At 42.7% G+C, this 22,795-nt stretch overlaps 1 protein-coding gene across 2 annotated transcripts in view; it reads right to left on the reverse strand.

Moving 5' to 3' along the window:
* DOK5 (docking protein 5) overlaps positions 1 to 22,795 on the reverse strand; it is a 114,484-nt gene that overhangs the window by 28,578 nt on the left and 63,111 nt on the right. The window contains exons 3-6 of one of the 2 annotated variants that reach the window (XM_066387447.1): positions 14,733 to 14,847; positions 14,529 to 14,648; positions 10,894 to 11,083; positions 1,820 to 1,985 (exon numbers count right to left, since the gene is read on the reverse strand). In XM_066387447.1, the coding sequence (XP_066243544.1) occupies positions 1,820 to 1,985; positions 10,894 to 11,083; positions 14,529 to 14,648; positions 14,733 to 14,847 (591 nt within the window). The remainder of the gene's footprint in view (positions 1 to 1,819; positions 1,986 to 10,893; positions 11,084 to 14,528; positions 14,649 to 14,732; positions 14,848 to 22,795) is intronic. The other variant, XM_066387448.1, reaches the window with a different exon arrangement.

Raw genomic sequence — 22,795 nt, forward strand, 5'->3', positions numbered from 1 at the left:
CATCTAATGGATAGCTACACAACTTGAATGCAATTACATGTTGTCCTGTAAATTCGAAGTGACCTGAATTTGACTTGACAGCTAGTTAGCTGATATCATTTAATCGATGGGTCCATCCATCCATCCAGCCAGCCAGCCAGCTATCTCTATCCATCCATTTATCTATCTCTATTGCAAGATCCCAAACTGATAAGCATAGGGGGAAATGGATACCAAGTTTGCATTAGTTCAAAAAAGAAGGTTTTTAATGATTTTGTGGGGGGAAGGGATAAAAAATATTTCATGATATGGAAAATTACACAAAATTTGAATTAAAGTATTTTTGGAACACAGCCAGAGCCATAAGGTTGTGTTACCTAAGGAGTTGTGACAGACACCCTCTTCGTCCACAGCGCCCACAGCATTTACCATCTGGCCCTCCACAGAAAGTTGGGCTGACCTGCTCCGACATCCCAGAGCAATGCCTGCCAGGTCATTTGGGAACAATGTAGGGCTGCTTTGGGAGAGATCATATTAAGGCGTGCTTCTCCCCCTCTTTAAATCCAATTACCCTACATGTTGACATCATAAATTTTCAAACCACCCTCATCTTACCAACAGAGTTCCCTTTAGTTTTGCAGATTTCTTTCCAGACGGGCAGATCTCTGCTTGTGTTTGCGGGCACAGTGCAGGAGGTGCATGGTTTAACTGCTCTGCATTCCACTGAGACTTCGTGAATTTACTCTTCTCCTAGACGAGTCTCAAGAATCTTAATTCTCCGTATGCCTCACCGTCCTGAGCCCCATGCAATGAACGGGGTAGGCATTCCGAGAAAGCGTATGTGGACGCTCACGTGTATTTGTGTCTGTGGTGTCTTTAGACATGGAAGTCTATGAAGGTTTATCAATTAGAGATGGCAAATGCATGATGGAGTCTCTGGACAAGCCTTCTTTGGCCCACAAGTAGTGACAGTTTTGTTGTTGGTTTTAAATAGAATTAATTTCCAGTAGTTACAAACTGGGAAATATTACACACAGACTCAAATCCTTGGCTTTTCCTGGGGAAAAAAAAATCAGGAGCTCCCCTATGTGGAGCCCAGTTTCATGTCAACAGTTGCTGGGTCATGGGCTTTTGACATTTCATCCAGTTTCCCACCAGCCCACTTTTCTCACCTATATATTTTTCTCTGATCCCTGTTGACATTGGAAATGATCACTTCTGATACAGCTATAAATATGTATCTATAAGTAGATAAGCCACACAGTTGTGCCTATAACTGCCCATACAAACCCAACTTAATTTTAATGTACACACTCACTGCAACAAACTCAATGATTATGCCACCCACCCCCCAACGCATACCTTGAAATCTTAACTTCAAAGTGGATGGTATTAGATGGAATTAGGTCCTGGGGGTGCAGTGCCCTCATAAAAGAGATCCCAAAGGGACTCTCAACTTTCCATCATGTGAGACAGAGAGAAAAAGATAAACATCTATGAACCAGGAAGTACCCCCCCAACACTGACTCTGAGTGTACCTTGACCTTAGACTTCTCAGCCTCCCTGTGAGAAATAACTACAATTCTGTTGTTTGTAAGCTCTAGAGTATGGTGTTGATTACAGGAGCCCAAACTGATTAATGAACACACATATTCTAACTGAGGCATAAAGTACATAAAGAGGTTACTGTGTTCACAACTGACCACTGCGGGCTGTCCTAGAGTGGCATCTAATCCAAGTAAAATATGGCTGAGGACAAGAGTAAGCCACCTGCTACAACAACACTGGCCATAGTTTGTAGCCCAAAGATTCCAAGGCTGCAGTTGACAGCGGTACCCACCAGGTCCTGAGGAAGGCATTCCAAACGTACCATGGAGTTTTTCACACTCTGCAGCAAGCGCTCATGCTGCTCAGCGATGGCCAGGGCAGCAGAGTGAACTTTCTGGTAAATGGCCTCCCCATCTCGTGTCTGAAAGATAAACAGCCCCTCGCCAGTCTCACACATCCTGTGAAAACAAAAACAAAAGCTTCTAAGAGTCCAGCCCCTGGACATTCCATGCACAGAGAGCCTGGGACACTCCAGGAGAGTACGCCCATTTATTTTACATGTGAAATGAGGAATATCATGTCCATTTGCTAAACAAAGTTAAGGAGAATCCAAGTTTCCAATGAATAGCTATTAATATGGGCAGGGAACCAATCACACTAGTCTAGGCTAAACTGATGCTGATTTTTTTTTTTTTTTTTTTTTGGTCAAGAAGCAAAGTAAAAGGTTAATAAAGAAAAGGCAGTTTCTCAATTTTTAGCATGATCCCTGTACTTCGCTTTGCCACTCTCAAAAAGGGTACCGGCCTGGCAGCTTTCCCCTGTAAGTCCAGGAATCTGAGACCCATCAGAATCTACACCGTTCAGCGCAGAGGTGCGCAAAGGATTCTGGGCTCTCAGACTCTGACTTTCCTCACGGACAATGCTGTAAGGATTCTTTCATTTCCAAAGTCATAGATCAAATTTTAATCCAGCTTCCACTCAATGTGATGGATCAAATGCAGCTAAGAATTTTTTTTTTAATGATGACTGCGCTGAATTAACATGTGGAATATAAGAGAAGCTCCCTAAGGGAATGAGAGGAAGATCATCTCAACCCCAGACTGTTAAAACAGAAATGAATTCCATTAATAAGGGGAAATTGGTACACCCAATTAGGCAGGAAGCAAATAAAAGTGTTTTAATTGCTAAATACATTTTACTGTGTGTATACAGACATACTTGATATATATAATTATGAAATATATTTAATTACTCTATTTTTAAAGAACATGGGCAAAATTAGAGGTGAAGATAGTTTTAAAGATCTGATTTTTGACATATATGGACAATAAACAAGAGGTGGTTTTGTTTGTTCATTTTAAAAAACCTATGTATTCTAAGACACAATGCCACTCAGAATCTCTTGCCAAAAAAAATGAATTGGGGCTCAAACGCACAAGGTTTGCTCACATCCAAAGGACTGATTAACACGACACAGAGACCAAGCAAATTTCTGACCCAAACTACTCTTAATTATTTTATCTAGCCCAGTCTATGCAATTAATGAAATAAAAATAGAAAAATTCTTCCCTATCTAGTTTCCCGCAGTTGGCCCAATTCCAGGGCCATATGGCAGTTTTCAGCACATATAGCGTGATGTACGTAATTGGCCAAACCCGCCTAGCTGGAATTTCATGAAAATGGGCTTTGCAAGGAGAAGGAAAAGGAAAAAACAGATGGCTCTTTCAATAAGCTAATATAAAGGGCGACCTCATGAGGTTGATCATGTGATTTTAATCATTAAGTCATTCTAATCCAATGGAGAATAAAAAACTAAGAGTGAATGCATTTTCATTCAAGACCCATTTATTTCCTGAAGATTTCCTCCAATACATCAATGCTCACTGTTGTCCCCTCCTTATTTGTGCCACCATACAAATCTGACACCTAATTCTGCAAGGTCTAATGTTTTCCATACATTCTTTTTCCATCAAATATGGAAATATAATTTGTGAAGAGGAGGAAGCAACCTCAATTAATTCTGTTAAGAGGAAGAAGTGGCCTTCTGTTTCCCCTACGGCCAAGGTTATTATTTATTTAATTACTCAGGTGGCAACCTTGGTTCTAGAAAGGATGAAGATATGTGTTACCCAGAAACAGTGGTAGAATTGCTTAATATCAAACCTTGCAGTGCTGTTTCTCAAACAACACAATCCAGTGACTCCTAAAGTCTTTGCAACTGCAACCCACAGCAATAAATACAGTTTAGGTTATGAGCTCCTATTTAGCTATTGATCTATCATCAGCTTATGACATGCTGATGTTTCCAATTCTGTTTTATTTTGAACACTGGTAGTAAAACGTTTCATCTATATTATGATCTGCTAATTGGCAAGAACTGCTTTTGAACAATCACTCTTTTACCCAATGTCTGCTTTTGATAAACACAATGACTCTAAACCAGTGGTAGTCAACCTGGTCCCTACCGCCCACTAGTGAGCGTTCCAGCTTTCATGGTGGGCAGTAGTGGAGCAACCAAAGTATACGATATAAATAAAAAGATAGATTTAACTATAGTAAGTTGTTTTATCAAGATTTATTCTGCCAAACTTAGCGAAAATCTGACATAAAGTACTTGGTAAGTAATTATTATTATCTCCTTTAACTTGCTGTAACTCTTGCTTTATAAATTTTATGAAGTAAAGTTACTTCCCTACTTTATAAATCACCATTACTGTGGAACCGGTGGGTGGTTAGAAAATTTTACTACTAACAGAGATACAAAAGTGGGTGGTAGGTATAAAAAGGTTGACTACCCCTGCTCTAAACCTTCCTTTAAATATATTAGAGGTCCTGGCCGATTGGCTCAGTGGTAAAGCATCACCCCAACATGTGGATCTTCCAGGTTTGATTCCCAGTCAGGGCACACAGGAGAAGTGAATGTCTGCTTCTCTACCCCTTCCCCTTTCTCTCTCTCTCTCTCTCTCTCTCTCTCTCTCTCTCTCTCTCTTCCTCTCCTGCAGCCATGGTTTGATTGGAATGAGTTGGCCCTGGGCGCTGAGGCGGATGGCTCCATGGCCTCTGCCTCAAGGGCTAGGAAGAGGTCGATTGCTGAACAATAGAGCAACATCCCAGATGGGCTGAGCATTGCCCCCTAGTGGGCTTGCCAGATGGATCCCATTGGGGCACATGCAGGAGTCTCTCTGCCATCTCTCCTCTTACTGAATAAAAACAAAAACAAACAAACATCAAATAGGCTAATGGTCTTACATAGCCCAGTCCAGCAACACCTGCATCTCATCACTAGAGAAGACAGCACAGAATAAAGAAGTTCTAACAGGTCAGGCATTGCACAACTGCAGATACACATTCTGACTTTCAATAGTCCGGACTCTTTTCTTTTTCTTTACCCACTGACTTTTTTCTTGGACACTTTTCCAGCATCCAAAGAGATCCAAATGCCCCAATTCTCTTTCCTATGACCTTATCCTAACAGAAACCCGGGACGAAAACCCAGAAGGTAAAATAATGAATTTAAATTTGTCTTAAAAAATACATAGCCCTAGCCGGTTGGCTCAGCGGTAGAGCGTCGGCCTGGCGTGCAGGAGTCCCGGGTTCGATTCCCAGTCAGGGCACACAGGAGAAGTGCCCATCTGCTTTTCTGCCTCTCCCCCCTCCTTCCTCACTGTCTCTCTCTTCCCCTCCCGCAGTCAAGGCTCCACTGGAGCAAAGATGGCCCAGGCACTGAGGATGGCTCTGTGGCCTCTGCCTCAGGTGCTAGAATGGCTCTGGATGCAACAGAGCGACACCCCAAAGGGGCAGAGCATCACCCCCTGGTGGGCATGCCAGATGGATCCCGGTTGGGCGCATGCGGGAGTCTGTCTGACTGCCTCCTGTTTCCAGCTTTGAAAAAATGGAAAAAAATACATAAATAAATAATACACATTAAACTTTTTTTTTAAATGGCCACAAGACAGGATAAATGGATAAGTGTCTAAATTATCCCCAAGGTCCTAAGAACATCAACCATTCCTTTAGGGATTTCACATGGTACCATCACAGAGGCTCAGGGGCAGAGGGGACCTTGCTAAGCTAATGATGGTGGCCTTGTCTTGTCTGACTTCACACCCCACACCTAGCACAGCATCTGGCAAAGAACTTGCTCAGGATAATGAAAGGGCTATTCTTGATGGTTATTCAAGAGATTATTCTGCAGAGTAGAAAGATAATTCTTCCTCCTTTTTATTTATAATAAGTGGGTGTTACTTTCATAATTAAAATTATTTTTGGATAAATGTTAACCAAGAACAAATGGTGTAAATGGCACAAAAGTCGTTTCTGCTTTCTTATAAGAGAAGAGAGTTCACTTCTGAGCAAGACTGTGTGTGGGACCCGGTTCATTTCATTCGCATCTATCTACTGAACATGACAGGGAGAACCGAGCACACTTCACTTGTTAATTTGCTTTCAGTCCTTTAATAAGAATGAGTATATGCTCTATAACATACTCAGAAATCAGAGATTATGAAGTAGCTTCAAATCAAGAACACCAGTAGAGATATTCAAAGATTTATCTCAGAATAATCTTTTTAGCTGTAAATTCACCGATTAGAAAGGAAAGCCATTCTTTTCCCAATGAAAGAATATTTCACTAGTTCAGCTTGTTTTTAGAGTGATATACTCAGGAAACAAGTGATTTCTTTTCTGAGGCTGATCAGTTGTCTTTACATCCAAAATACAGCTTTTTCACAAATGTGCACACTCCATTTAAGGAAAAGCATTTGTAAATGCGATGTCACTTTTCACATAGTCTTGGCATACCTAAAAGTTTCTTCTTAAAACAATGTCAACACAAAAGCAAGGGAGCGTCTCTCCAGCTGGTAAAGAGAGCGCTCAGGTGTGGTCATCATTCAGCCCGTTCTGCCGAAAGTCACCTGCCCTGCTCCACGCAGGCAGGTGTTCCCGCGCAGGCAGGTGCTGCCCCCCCCCCCCCGAGTATTCATTTATCAGTCAGGAGGGAGGCGACGCTGACACGGAGGCACAGCTCCCTCAGGCAGCCAGCTTTAAAATGAGCAGGGAAACGACTGGACACCTGCCACCTTGCTTTGAACAATAAACACTTCAGTATGGCTCCACCGGGGACGTTGCCACGGTCGGAGCCTGTGTCAGCCAGATGGATCTTCCCGTGAACACCAGAGCTCCTGCCCATCTGAGGCTTTCCCTGAGCTTCCAGGGCCTCAGAGTGCACAGAAACGAACAAGACAAGAGCAACCTCAAACAAAAGAAGGGCTCTGTGTCTCGGTCTCTCAAATAGACCAGTTCTTCTTTACTTCCAGGGGCAAGGGAATGGCAGTTCATCCTGTAATGGCACTTTGCTAAAAAAGTTTATCTTTTTAACTCTGAATTTCTTCAAGGAAAAAAACAGAGATATGATGAGAATGAATGGTTTAATGTCTCCAAGCATTGCCAAATGTCCCCGGGACCAAAAGCACCCCAGGTTGAGAACCAGTGTTGTGTATCTCGGCCCCTTTCTGAGTGATGTTGCTCATTACAGGCGGTCGCTTCGCCCCACTTGCTCTGAGGCGTTATTGAATGTTGTATCGTGTATATTTTGTTCATTTCTTTTTAAACCTTATATTCATTCCCTTTCTGATGGCATCAGTACCCCCTTCCATCTTTGGGAGAACCATCCCCATTCAAATCGTACCCTGGGTGCTTCGCACACAGTGCTCAGCACAGTGCCTGACACGTTGTAAATGTGATGCTCATCATGTGGCAGGAATCTGTCTCTCTTCTGATGGTGTGAGAAGGTCCCAAAGCTGCAAGAAGCCACCATGTGGAGCCAAAGTAAAGCCATCCTAGAAGAAATAGCCCTGAGAGATGAAACCTATGGTCATCACTGACCCTAAAGGAAGCCAAGCCTGCCGCCATTCCTACTCCCCAAACTTTGGTTTATGTAAAAGCCAATTAATTTCTCTCCTGCTCAAGTCTGTATGGCTGACACAACTGCCTATTCCTTGCTGGTAATTAAGACAGGTGTTTGTACAAGTACCTTTACTAATCTCCACAGTGATCTCTACATCGTATATATTACATTCGTGTTATAGGTGGCCAATGGGAGCTCAGGAAGTTAGCCGCCTCATGCAAGGTCCCCCAGCCAATATCTGGGAGAGCTATGATTTAGTTTTGTCCAACTCCCAGTCCAGTTTATTACACATGCCCATTGTCAGTCGTGGTGGGGTGACACGGGCCACTGTACAGGGAAGACACTCAGTTCCATCTATACCAGAGGCTAATGATGAACAGATCTTTGTACATGGTCTTTGACAAGACTCCCTGTATTCTGAACAACAATACGGAAAAGTCTTTGCGGAAGCGTGTTAAATACATAAAAACTATTTGCCTAGAGAGGCTTAACTCCTATTCATTTATTGATGCGAGACAGGGAGGAAATTATGTTAGTTAATATGAAACTGCCTTGTTTTGAACACATCCAAAAATAGCCAAGGAAAAAAATTATCTTCACCAATAAAGCAAGGCAGCTATGAAACCTTCACGCCTGGGGGAACACGAATGATCTTCTTATCCTCAGCATCTTGATGGTAACTATAAAAATTTGTCTTTATTTGAGTTTCAGGCAAAATATGAAATAGTAATATTACCTTGAGCTTAATACTGTCTGTATCCTGCAAACCCAGATCCTGCTTCAAAAATAATCAGAATAAAACATCAAGGATACTACTTAGGAGAAGAAGCCCAGCACCCTTCTAGGTCATCTATGTGAATTTCTGCTTTCACCCTGCAAGGAAGTTATTCCTTATAAACTTACAAGGGAAGTTAAATACTTTGTCCAAGGTCAACAGCTAGTAAAGAATAGAGAATAGAACCTAGGGTCCCTCTGACTCCTGAACCAGCACCCCTTAACTATACCATACTGGCTGAGAAATGTGAAAGATCCTAAGAACACAAGCCCAATACTTGTCCTTCTCATCATTCTATCTTGATTTTGCACCAGCCCCTCAAAGCATAATACGGAATAAGACTGCTATACAAAATCAAAAAATATTCAAAGTCCCTGCAGTATTTGAGGCACAAGACTGTGCAGAATGGGTTGTGGGTATTATAATTCTCTAACTGCTGGAATTCTTGGATAAAATAACCAAAGGTCAGACTATCAGGAGACCAAAGTCATGGAGTAAAACTCTCATTTTTCAAGACAGCACTTCATGGCTTTTGAATCAAGGTCATTGGGTAATTCTGAAATTTATGCCTCCAATGCATCCACAGTTTTTATCCACCATTTTTTTCACCTGAACTATTTCCGTATCTGTTCACGTATACATTTGTCCCCTACAAACTGTTGTTTCCAAATGAGAAACATGATTGCATGACACACACACACTCACACACACATATACCTGCTTAAAAATTTCTCTGGTTTCCTACATGACTTAGGAGAAATAGAAAAGTCTTTAAAACAATCTTAGATCCTTGGAAGTTTAACCAGATTTCAGTATGAATGAATTAATCTTGAGAAAGATATGAATGGTAATAAAACCTAGACTATTAAGATAATTTTTTTTTTAAAGCTTCAAATAGTCAAGAGATACTACAAAATTTACTAAGGTTTTAGCCTTCAGAAGTTACCATTTTTAAGAAAAGACATATACTTTTCCTATTGCTCCTTCCTATAAATAGTAAATCAAAGGACAACTGAAATATTCGTATTTGAATAAAAGCTGCCCCGAACAGGCCACAGACATCCCGATCAATGCAGAATTCTCCTGTCTTGTGAATCAATATGAAATAACAGCAGGCATGACATGGGTTTATGGTCAATAGAAAAGTCTATTATAAAACATTTTTATACCTTGATTTCACTAGTTACAGTGAATACATAAATAATATCTGAGACCCAAACAGGAAAATATCATCACCTGCCCAAATAAATTCTTCATTTTCTATGGAGAGATTTGCCCAGAAGGATAATAAATAAGTAATTCTCATAAAGGAAGAACATAGCTCTGAAGATTCAAGTTTGATTTTCTGAGGCAAGGACCTTTGCAGTCTCTGGGAAAGTCATGGGCTCGTTTACAGCATTTCAACATTGTACTTGAAATTACAGTCTACCTGAAATTTACTTTCAGTATTTGAAAATAAATAGACCAGAGAAGAGCTGTATGGAAAAGAAGAACTTAAAAACTTGCTAGAATGGTTGTAAGAGCATCAAATTAATCATATTTCTGGAAAGCAAATTTTAAATAATTGAGCTTTGTTTAAAATGGAATAAATGGACCCCTCTGAGTGGCACATTGCTGACATATATTCAGGCTGAGTAGGGGCTCAGGTGTTTAGATCTTCTGATATTACTCTCCTTATATCGGATATCATATTCCTGTCCACTTTTACACACTTTTTTTTAAAGTCACAAGTTGACTGTTTTCAAGTTTAATGCAATGCCAGACCATATACAGAAGGACTTGTGCTTCTTAAAAGTATTCATTTAAATTTCTAAAATATAAAAATTTATATCCAGTGCAGAAGCGAATTTAATAGCAGGCACACCAGGTGCGCGCCCTGGGCCCCGACTTCTGAAGGGCCCCACAAAACCCCAACTTTATACTTTTTTCTAATGTAAGGGGCCCAATATTTTCTTCTGTGCCTGGGGCCTCAACCGACCTTAATCCACCTCTAATCCAGTGTTTCAAAAAAAAAAAAAAAGAAACTAAATTCAAGGAAGGAAGGGTGGGGAAGAAGGAAAATGAAACACTGATTAGACAGACTGATGTCTTTGGAGGTAACGATCAGCCCAAATTCTAGGGCACCACTTTCTCCCAGATTCACTTCTAACAGCAAAAAGGCAAAGCCCTAAAGCACTTGCTGGCTATTGCCATGAGCATGTTTCAGAACTAACCTCTTCCGGAATTAGTATCATTCATCACACTGTAAGAAAAATGGGTGGAACTCAACCAGCTGCAACTTCAAACAATGTCAGTGTATTGATAATCGACCACAGTCAGCTGAGAGGAGGAAACAGACCTAGAATAACAATACGGTTGTTTTCCAAAAAACCAAGCCACTAGTCTCTGCGCAGCCTGACCCAGTAAATGGCGGGTTTTTACCTGACTCAACTTCAGTTTGTAGTGTGACATCAGACCGTGTAATGAAAATTCCTATCATATTCATGAAACATTAGAATCGTCCATGGAAAAGGAAGCCAGGTTTAATATGTGAATATTTTATAACGCGCCCCCTAACATTATATGGTCATAGCTCTATACATTTCCCAAGGAGTGGTGCAAGGTGGATCTCATACGTAAAGCCGGGTCACAAATGATATGCACCTGGGGGGAAAAAAATGGGAAAACGATGATGAAACAAACTCACCTCCCCGCCTCAAAAGTGAACCAAGCTGCATCTCGTCCGTACCGCCGCAGGGCGCTTAGCGGCCAAGAGATGAGTTTGACTCTGGGATTCTGGACGTCCCAAAGACAGATGTGCTCATATGTAATCTGCAAGGCACATTCGCCATGTACATCTAAGTTAGGAGATGGCATCAAATACACATTGAATCTCTCTGGGAGAAAAACAAAAGGTTAGTCTAAAATCCCCAGGAATAAAACATCAAAGACATTGTAGGAACAAAGAGGCATTTCAAAAATACTTCAAGCTCATTGTCTAGCTTTTTTGATTGAATACTCAGGAAGATAAAACTTTCTTATAAGTTAATAGTCCCAGGAAATAACTTTTTAGATGAAGACCATATTAAATCACACAATAATGATACAGGCTGGCTGTCAACATACAATAACTGCTATTTAAATGAGCAAAGACCATTTTTAGAATATTTTAATTTGCATAATAAAAATTGTATGTCAATAAAAGACTAAAGCAATAAAACCATTAAAAATATTTTTCCCTGCTTAGTACCTATTAATTAAATCTATATTTGGTGTTCACAAAGGATGCAGGTGTGAAAAATTGTTATGTGGTTTAATAATGTTAGTTATTGATCAATTTATAATTTTCATAAGTAGATAAATAACACTGTATCCTGAATTGTTTAAATAAAAGTCACTTAACATACCAATAGTTTGGGAAAATCCCAATGGCTAGAGTTGAACTTGTGTTAACAGTGAGCTGTCTGCAGCCAAATACTGAGAAGAAATATTCATTTACTTGTTGGGATGACTGTTAAAATTTAACTAAGATTACTCTACATATAGCTCTTGGCTTATAACTGAAACCAAATTTTCATCCCTACAGGCACAATTATGATACTTCTATTATATTTTTAGGACTTTTGTTAATTTAACAAATAACAGAATCCAAAATCATTAAGTGAAATATGAAAAAAAATATTATTAATATAGTAAACATATTTTCACCTACCCATTATTATGGTAGATTGCATACCTCTGACAAAACAGTGTGGCACTAATAATCATTTAACATCATTCTAAATAAATTACTTTACAGTAAAGATGTCATTAGAATTTTCATAGATTGTAATTGAATTTTGTAAATATGCATGTCAAGATCATGTCTGTGAAATGTATTCATGTATCTATTATTCAAGTTTTCTAAGTTATTTCAATCTCCCTCTAAACAAATATTTGCTGAAAAAAGTAAGAAAGGCTATTCTCCTTAATTAAAAAGTAAGAGAGACTATTACCAATTTATTTGCTTACAAGTTCTTCTATAACAACCTTGCTCGAGAATCACAACAGCTATAGTACTGAGAGGGACCATTTCTATTATAACTATTTGAAGTCATGCAAATCCATACTGTAAAGTGCCTTAGAACAGTGGTCCCCAACCCCCCTGGGCTGCAGACTGGTACCAGTCTGTGGGCCACTTGGTACCAGTTTGCAGAGAAAGAATAAATAACTTACATTATTTCTGTTTTATTTAAGTCTGAATGATGTTTTATTTTTTAAAAATGACCAGATTCTCGCCCTGGCCGGTTGGCTCAGTGGTAGAGCGTCGGCCCGGCGTGCAGAAGTCCCAGGTTCCATTCCCGGCCAGGGCACACAGGAGAAGCGCCCATCTGCTTCTCCACCCCTCCCCTTCTCCTTCCTCTCTGTCTCTCTCTTCCCCTTCCGCAGCGAGGCTCCATTGGAGCAAAGATGGCCCGGGCGCTGGGGATGGCTCCTTGGCCCCTGCCCCAGGCGCTGGAGTGGCTCTGGTCGCAACAGAGCAACGCCCCGGAGGGGCAGAGCAACGCCCCGGAGGGGCAGAGCATCGCCCCCTGGTGGGCAGAGCGTCACCCCCTGGTGGGCGTGCCGGGTGGATCCCGGTCAGGCGCATGCAGAAGTCTGTCTGACTGTCTCTCACCGTTTCCAGCTTCAGAAAAATACAAAAAAAAAAAAAAAAAAAAAAAAGACCAGATTCTCTCTGTTACATTCGTCTAAGACTCACTCAACGCTTGTCTCGGTCACGTGATACATTTATCCATCCCACCCTAAAGGCCGGTCCGTGAAAATATTTTCTGACATTAAACCGGTCCGTGGCCCAAAAAAGGTTGGGGACCACTGCCTTAGAAGACATATTTGAGTCTTATAATAATACCTAGTACGTATCTGCCGGAGGTACTATTATTCCTATTTGACAGAGGAGGAATCTGAAGCAAAGAGAATTGGCACCAGAAAGGCAGTTCCTAGGCACAGCCAATTCTTGAATTCAGTTTGTAGCACCGTCGGGACGCAGCGTCACAACGACAAATTTGTAAAAAAAAAATAAGTGCTGATCAGAGTACTCTAAATTAAAAAGAAAAATCAAAACCTGTCATGGGTTCCTCTTTATGTTTGGCTTCATGTGCACCTGTCTGTGAAGCACTGTGGGCAGGTCCTCACAGCCCGGGCGCATCCTGACTTAGTGACCCATGGAAGAAGCCTGGCACTCAGCTGTGTGACCCGGGCGTATGACAGCCTCTCCGTAGCTCAATTCCCTAGTCTACGAAGAGGCTCCTTCAAATTAGTCAGCATTGCTAGGTCTCGGTCAATAACACTGCCTTGGTGCAGGTGGATATGGCCGATATGGTGCATCTGAAATAGTCCCCAGACTATGAATGTGTCATGAAGGCCGAGTTCCAACTGGCAGGGACATTTTTTACTAAAAATTGGAGTGTGCGCCCATAAAAAGGGTCAGTCCGGTTCAGCCTCCGCTGTGTTCTGAGTGCCACAGCCTCTCTGTCGTGAAACAGCCTCGTGGATCAAGTCAATAGGTGAAAGCAGAAATCTGGGATCTAATTTTCCCCATCACAAGGCTCAGCTATTCGGAGACAAAGAACTGATTCTCACCTCCAGGCTCATAGTGTAAACCAACATTGATTTTTGCTGGAGTGCTCATGAATATTTAGGTCGTTATTATTTGAAATGATTTATTCCCAGGTTGAATGTTGAGCTCAAAGAGTTAGCTCAACTGTTTCAGGAGAAAGAAAGAAAAATAAAATCACAGATTTAGGTGGGTTTAAACTTAATGAAATATTCATAAAGTTCGGATGCTATTAAAAACACTGGAAGGCTTTCAATAAAAATTTTAAGTGAAAAGGGCAAGACACAAACCCATGACACTGTGAAATCTGTATGCTCTAAATATGGGCCCAAAAGTCTGGAATCACACACCAGTTATGGGAATTGGAGCAAGATCTTTAGCTCTTTCAAGCTTCAATTTCCTCATCTGTAAAATGGGGAAGTAATAGTATCTATGTCACAGGGTTGCTGGGAAAATGAAAGTCAATTGCATCTTTCACAGAAACAAGCACAGAGCAGGCTCCCCCACATTTCTAGCTGATGTTATTAATGTAGACATATGCATATTATGCATTGAAAGCATATTAAGAAAAGAAATACACTGATATAGTAACACAGGCTTTAGGTGAAATAAAGAGTTATTTTTGCTTCTTTATATACATTTTTTATAACTTCAAAAATTTTACATAATGACGATATCTTGTGTCTTATTATATGGGGACAAAACAGTTTTATACAAGAGCAAAGCAGAGAATTTTCTCTACATACCACTCTGTTCTCTCTCAACCCCGGTAGCCAGTAAGTCGGGCTCTCCGAGGCTGATGTCATTGATCCGCGTCCCTACACACTCCATCTGGAGTACTTTGCACCATTCATCAGCCTCAAGATCTGTGGAAATGTCCAAAAGATTAACCCGTAAGCTCAGCGCCCACTGGAAAGCTGGAAGCAGAGCCCTTCCTGCTGCATACAAACCTGATTCACAAGCAAAGGTCTTGGAGGTATCATCATTGAAATAGATCCCTACGGCGTGCTTCTTGGTGCTCTTTGGCAAACGAGCGACGTTCTTCACATTGTTGAGTTCTGTGACCTGAAAAACGGACAATTACAAGTTTGATCACATCTCTCCGAAAGAATGCTTCCTCCCCATCAACACCGCCAAACCAGGGGGAGACACAGAAAGTAGGGTGACCACAGCTTGACAGGGAGAGGGGGTGGGGGTTGGGGACCTGGGTGAAGGGATTAAACAAAGAAAAACTTATGGACACAGACAGCAGTGTGGGAATTATAGGAGGGAAAGGGGGTTGGGGGAGGTGGAGAAAGGGAGAGGGAGCTAGATGGCGGTGGAGGGAGACTTGACTTGGGATGGTGAACACACAATGTGGATGATGTATTATAGAATTGTACACCAAGAACTTGTATACTTTTATTAACCAATGTCACCCCAATAAATTCTAAAGATTGATTTTTTTTTTTAAAAAAGCTATGACTTACTTCAGTGTTACTCTCAATGCACAACAAGGAAGGTTAAAAAATTACCTTTGGGCCCTGGCCAGTTGGCTCAGCGGTAGAGTGTTGGCCTGGCGTGCGGGGGACCCGGGTTCGATTCCCGGCCAGGGCACACAGGAGAAGCGCCCATTTGCTTCTTCACCCCCCCCCTCCTTCCTCTCTGTCTCTCTCTTCCCCTCCCGCAGCCGAGGCTCCATTGGAGCAAAGATGGCCCGGGCGCTGGGGATGGCTCCTTGGCCTCTGCCCCAGGCGCTAGAGTGGCTCTGGTCGCAGCAGAGCGACGCCCTGGAGGGGCAGAGCATCGCCCCCTGGTGGGCAGAGCGTCGCCCTTGGTGGGCGTGCCAGGTGGATCCCGGTCGGGCGCATGCGGGGGTCTGTCTGACTGTCTCTCCCCGTTTCCAGCTTCAAGATAAAAAATAAATAAATAAATAAAAAGGTCCCCGGGGGGGGGATTACCTTTACTTTTTAAATGTTCTGAGGCATATTAAGTGGCAAGGCTCTCCTTCAGAGAGGCAGAAAGTCTGTTTAGTTTTTTGTTTGTTTTTTTAAGCCCCCCCCACCCCCGCCCGAAGACTACCTTCTCAATAGCCCTTATGTCTGGCCCCATCATTGTGGACAGCCCCTCAAATGCTCCTAGCAGAAGCATCCTCAACACACTGACCTCAAGGAAAGGGAGGGAAATCTGGTCCAGTTCATAACCAAATTATCTCACTCTCTCAGTCAGAGGTGTGCTGTCAGGATTCTCAAAAATGCCTCCTACTCAGGGTTCAAGTCTATCCCACCACAGAGAGGAGAGTTCCCACTCTCTCTGACTTCCTATGGCTACGGGGCCTCTGCTTCCGAGTTGGGGACCACTGCATTGGTACCGCCTTGTTCAATGGGAAGCCTTTCCCACTAAACAGTCTTTCTCCCTCCTCTCTCCCACAACTTCTTGGTCCCTTTCATACTTTTATAACCCTTCCCCTCCAACACAAGATATCGTTTATTGTGTTTTTTCAAAATGGCTGTCCCTCCTTAAGTTATATCGAGGTCCTCTTTTAAGTCAAGAACTGGGTCCTGCCTTGGAGAAGGTTTAAGTAGCTTCAGGGCAGAGTATTTACAAGATAAATAACTCTTCCCCACTGACAAGTTTAACCTTCCCTTCTCAGACCTCCTTCGTGTTATACAAAAGAATGCGGCTGCCTACAGTCTCTGCCTTCGGTCATACACACCATTTCTCCCATCTATTACTCTAAAGTCAATAAATGCCTGGCTCAGGAAGTAGGTAAGGAGAAGGAATACCCTCCCTAAGCACACTGACCTATTATTTCATTTCCCTGCTCCTTTACCTCCTCTGGCTCTCTTTAGAGTATAAGCACAAATTTCTTGGCATGAAATATCATAAAAGTTGCTATAGACCGAATGTTTGCGCCTCCCCCATGACTGTTATTGTCAAATCCTAAGGCCCTCCACCCCTGGTCAGGGCACATACAAGAGTCAACCGATGAATGCATAAATAAGTGGAACAACAGTAGGTGTTTCTCTCCCTTCCTTTCTCTCTAAAATTAATAAATAAAAGTATTTTTAAAAGAGGTGGGGCCTCGGAGATGTGCTTAGGTCATGCAGGTGACTGGGACTAGTGTTTGTATAGAAGACACCCCGGAGAGCTCTCTCATCCCTTTTGCCATGTGATGACCCAGAATCTGGTGGTGCCTTGACCTTGAACTTTCCAGCCTCCAGGACGGTGAGAAATAAACTTCTGTTGTTTATAAGCTGCCCAGTTTATTGTATTCTGTGACAGCAGCTCAAACGGACTAAGACACCAGTGTTTCTCAAAAGCTTGACAAACCAACCTCTTCAGTGGCTCGACACTATCTGTCTTATTCTTCAACTACACCGACCCCGTTAGAGCTTACCAGATGAAACAATTTATAATTGATTTATTCTTATGCCACTGCCCCAACAAAAGTCACTGTCATCCTCCACAACTACTTATTGGTCTCTCCACTTCCATTTTAACTCCATTAATTCACTGTAAACACGACATCCAGATGGTCTTTTCAAAACAAAAGTCTGATTCAAGCATTTCCACACACAAAACACTTCAATGACTTCCCATTGCACTTGGGACAAAACCCCCAAATCCTTAGAATGGCCATCAAGACCCTCTGTGGCCTTCTCCAAAGCTATCTCACCAGCCTCCTCTCTGATACTTTTTGCCATGTCCAATGTCCCAGCCACACTGGCCTTTATTTAGTTCCCTGAAGGGACCATGGTTCTTTAAGCACAACGCCTTCCCTACTCTTTCCTTACTTTGCTCCGACTCACCCTACAGGTCTTAGTTGTAGATGGGTTTGTTCTCTCTATAGCCCAGTTACCTGTAGAGCCTAAAGGGCAACCCTCCCCCATGTCCATCTAATCAGAGTCGCAAGGCTCTACCATCCAATGATACCTTTGCCATCACAGCCTTGCGATGGCTCTGTGTGCTATGGTTTAGTGCCTGTCTTGCCAGTAGACTAAATTTCCATAGGGTAGGGACAGTATATATTTTGCTCACCACTGTATCCCCTGAATCTAATGCAGAGGCTGACACATAGTGGAAACTCATCAATACACGTGGACTCGATAAACAAGAGAACAAACCCATCCACAAGTCGAACTGCGTGGTGCTTCTCCAAAGTGAATGCCTCTCTCCTGCCTCATTTCTCCAGGGAAATTTTGCCTTTCCTTTAAGGTCCACTGCCTCCGGAAAACTTGCCCTGACCTTGGTGTGAATGACTTGTTCCCTTCTATCGGCTCCCATGTATGATACATGAAGCTGTATTCTATTATCTGCTGTTGTGATTAACCCATTTATCTCTCCAGCTCCCAGCTAGACATGAGTCACCTATCAATGACTTACTAATGGACTCAATCAATGAAAAACAGTCATTTGAGAGTCAACACTTACAAAGCCTGCACCACATGCCACTCTCTGTGCTTAGGCTATTCCTATATGGTATGTTGTCGTTTGATCTTCATGAAAACCCTATGAGATAGATATTATCAGTCTTTTCAAGATGAAGAAACTGAGGCTGAGAAAGATCAAAGTCATAGGCCCATGTTTACAGCTAAAAAAAAAAATGTCAGAACCAAATTTTGAATGAGACAAACCGACCCTGAATCCTACTGTCTTCAGCCACCTGAGGGGAATGCTCATGACTAACTCTAAAACCTTTCAGCACAGAGAATCTTCAGCCCCAAAGGTCATCTTCCACCTTCCTGAGGACCTCCGTCCCAGGCTTTATTCTGACCCTCTACTGAGTCATTATAGGAGTAGTCTACCCGAGTCTGAAGCACAGCAATGACTCTGAAACATGTCATTTCATTATACATGCATTAAAGACAAAAAGGAAGGGATAAGTCACCGGAAAGAGTCAGGAAATGTAGGGAGAATTGCATGAGTCAGAACACAATTACCCATTTTGGAAATTGGTTTAGATAATGACAACCCAACACCCCCACTCCGGAGAGGTGAGTGAGCATTCCCAGAGCTGGCGGGCTTACGTTTTATGTGTGGAAGGACTCACTGTCGAGTTCCAAAGCAATAGTTTCTGTTCCCAAATCAGAACAACATCTCAGTGAGCATGGGCATGCACATACCCACCCCAACCTCTACCCACACACGCGCGTCTTACTTTTAAGAAACGGCAATCCCCAAGTCTTCCTCACAATGCGTGTGGTAAAATGATCATTACGAGAACTAACGTTTGCAGCTATGTTTATGTCACATAAAACTTTTATGAGACATGTTAATTTCTACTGTCACTTCACTTTGTAAAAGAGAAAGCCAAAGCAGGACATATTTTAAATTTTTATTTATTTATTTATTTATTTTTCTGAAGTAGGAAGTGGGGAGGCAAAGAGACAGACTCCCAATGTGCCCGACTGGGATCCACCCAGTATGCCCACCAGGGGGCGATGCTCTGCCCATCTGAGGCATTAGCTCTGTTGTAACCGGAGCCATTCTAGCGCCTGAAGTAGAGGCCATGGAACCATCCTCAGTGCCCGGGCCAACGTTGCTCCAATGGAGCCTTGGCTGCGGGAGGGGAAGAGAGAAATAGAGAGAAAGGAGAGGGGGAAGGGTGGAGAAGCAGATGGGCACTTCTCCTGTGTGCCTTGGCTGGGAATCGAACCAGAGACTTCCACATGCTGGGCCAACGCTCTACTGCTGAGCTAGCTGGCCACGGCCAGGATGTATTTTTCAATAGTTCTTCTACAAAGAAATAATTTGCACCTACAGAATCACATTTAAAGTAAATACAGATTTTGATATGGTCTCAGGTCTTCATTGAATAAGAGAATTATTTTAAAACAAGAAACGTCTTAATTAAAATTGGTTACAAATTTTCGTTACTAACAGGATGGTTCTTGTAGTTAACAGAAAACAAAAAAATTAATTTTGTTATTAAAAATGGTATGTAGATAGCGTTTAAATACTTTTACCTACCCTTTCATAAAATTTCCATGCTAAGACAATAGCAAAGTTAGAGAAGCAAAATAACTTCTGTTTATTTTCTGGTCTGCTAGTTGCTGGTCACTTTTCCAAATAAATCTGTGTCCCCCGTGTCCCTCATGTGTAACTTTCCTTTTCCTTTTCCAAGATCTACTTAAGCTTACTGAACCCAGCTGCACTATCAAACAAGACCAGAACTACCTGTACAGCTTACTGAAAACGTCAATATTAGGACCTTTGAAATACTTGCTTTTCCTCTAGAAGTCGGGGTGTGTGTGTACTTTCCAAAACCCACGTTAGCTTCAGGCTTAATCTGATTTTGTACAACCTGGGGTCAACTCAACCCTTGAATTAACTGAAAATTCATAAAAAACAGTGGCTCCTTGAAAACTCTGCTCGTAAGAATGGACACTACATAGGAAGTTCTGTGCAGTGTAAAGAATGCAAGTTCTCACTGGTTTGTTAGCAGCTGAAGAAAGCCATGCACGGGAGGGGGGGGTCTGGGGGCCATCCAGGTTACACTTCTAGAGCCTGTGGAGAAGGATTATTCGCAATTCCTGGCTTGTGAAGCTTTTCAGTGGCACCTGCATAGCATTGTATCGGGCCCTTGCATGCAGGCCCCCTTCCTCTGGGGACCCAAGGCAGATGGTGAAGGCAGTCCCCCTCACCCTTCCTGGGCCAATGCGGGAAATGACAGAAGGCGACCTTGCTGGTGGTGTGCTTTTCAGTGTCAGCGTGTTGATTCTATCGGATGGTCCTGCCTGACAATCAGTCTAAACAAACATTGATTCACTTTGCGCAGACCCTATTCCAACCACGTGTTTTCCCCTGTACACTGAGCTCCTTAAGAGGCACGAGTTTCTCTCCATAGCTGGCAGAAATAAAGCTGCACACTGACGTCTCCACATGGGCCCTGTTGTCCAGAGGACAGCTCTTTGGAATCTTCCAGAGTGTTTCTATACACTTTCCTGTAAACACAGCCTCTTGTGATGTGAGCATCATGACATTGCAGAGACACAACTCGACTGAAACAAGGGCAAGCACAACTGATGGCTTCCTTAGCTTAAGAGCCTAAATGAAACCCACGTGACTTACACGGTCTCTTCAGTCCCATCAAGCCAACACCAGTCTGGGTTTCCTCTTCTTGTACCTACAAACACTCTTCCTCTAGATACCGCGATGCTCTGCTACTCCCGTATCATCTTCTCTACGATGTCATTCCTGATCACTCCATTTAAAATAGCCACACTCATATTCTGTACTTCCTATCCTGGCCCCTCATGGGCCGAGATTTGCACCTCACACAGTGCAGACCCTCCATAAGCACAGTTTCATCTCCTGCGGTAAACTTGATCGTCACTTCCCCTGTAAAGGCAAGGAGGCTGAGACACATGGTGTCATTACCATGCCCAAACAGTGGCACAGGTCGGATTGGACGCCAAGCAGGCAGACTCTTAATTCTGTGCCAGATATGAGGTTCTGAGCACTTCACCTCAATCATGTTATTAAATTTTCCACATTTCTAACCACTGGCACTATTCTACGCCTGCTACAGAGGTTTATTTGTTCACACAGCTGGCCAACAGGTGATCTGGGGCTCCAACACAGGTAACCTGAGTACTCGTCACTAAACCACCAAATGCCAGCTCCAGCTGGTTGGCTCAGTGGTAGAGCATCAGCTTGGCATGTGGATGTCCTGCGTTCAATTCCCGGTCAGGGAACACAGGAGATGCCACCATCTGTTTTCCCACCCTTCTCTCTCTCCCCCTTCTTTCTCTCTCTCTCTCTCTCTCTCTCTCTCTCTCTTTCCCTTCTGCAGCCCTGGCTCAGTTGGAGCAAGTGGGCCCTGGGCACTGAGGATGGCTCCATGGCCTCGCCTCAGGCACTAAGAAGAGCTCGGTTGGCAAGCAGCGGAGAAACAGAGCATCGCCCCATAGGGGACTTGCCGGGTGAATCCCGGTCCCGGTTGGGGGAAATGCAGGAATCTCTCTGTCTCCCTGCTTCTCACCTAAGAAAAATAAAAAGTAAAAATATAAAAAGAACACCACCAAATACCACCAAATGAATCTACAGAAAAGGATCAGAGAGACCACCAAGTTCACAATATGGGGGAGATTTTTGCACCCCTCTCCTCCACAAGGGAAATATTTAGCAATGTCTAGAGACATGCTTGCTTGTCACAATGAGGGTGCTATTAAAATCTACTGAGTAGGGGCCAGAGATGCGCAGGATGGCCTCCCACCCCACTAAATGCTAATAGTGCTGGGGTTGAGAAACCCTGGGATGGAAAAAGTGGAGAATGGAGGATAAAGCTGGTGGGTGCATCAGGTAAGTACAGGGTGGTATCTACACGGAACTGATAATAGTGGTGGCCCGATTGCTTTTCACATGTGCCTTGACCATGGGGCTCCAGCCAAGCCAGGGACCCATTGCTCAAGCCAGTAACCTTGGGCTTCAAGCCAGTGACCATGAGATTATTTTGATGATCCCATGCTCAAGCAGGCGACCTCAAGGTTTTGAACCTGGGACCTCAGTGTCCCAGGTAGACACTCTATCCACTGCACCACCACTGGTCATACATGGTTTTTAGTTTTCTGATTATCAAAAATACTGTCTTAGGACTCCATCAAAGGAAAAAAAATACTCAATACTCTCCTAAATTTCTGATAAATCTTCAAGTATGTCATCCAATTGGGAATTCCCATATAAGGACCGCCAAATTATATTGGCTGTTTAAAGCCATACTCTTGATGTCTTATTCATCACAAGTGATAGTATTCATTGACCTAAATATTTAACAGCCAGTAATCCAGTTTTGCATTAACAACTCGGAAAACAATTACAAATTCCACAATTCAATTTTCCAAATGGATTATTTTGTAACTAGATAGAAAGACTGTTGAAATTTCTCCTGGTGTTTCAGAGATTAGACAATTGGGTGTTAAAAAGTATCTTCCCTTCAGGAACAGGTATATTCCTGTTGGAGTTATGCAATTCATAGGCATCATGTGAAAATTTTAAGTAAGTTTCTGGTATGTTGCAAAGTCAAAATCTG

This window comes from Saccopteryx leptura, chromosome 5 (assembly GCF_036850995.1).
Source record: "Saccopteryx leptura isolate mSacLep1 chromosome 5, mSacLep1_pri_phased_curated, whole genome shotgun sequence".
Lineage (NCBI taxonomy): Eukaryota > Metazoa > Chordata > Mammalia > Chiroptera > Emballonuridae > Saccopteryx > Saccopteryx leptura.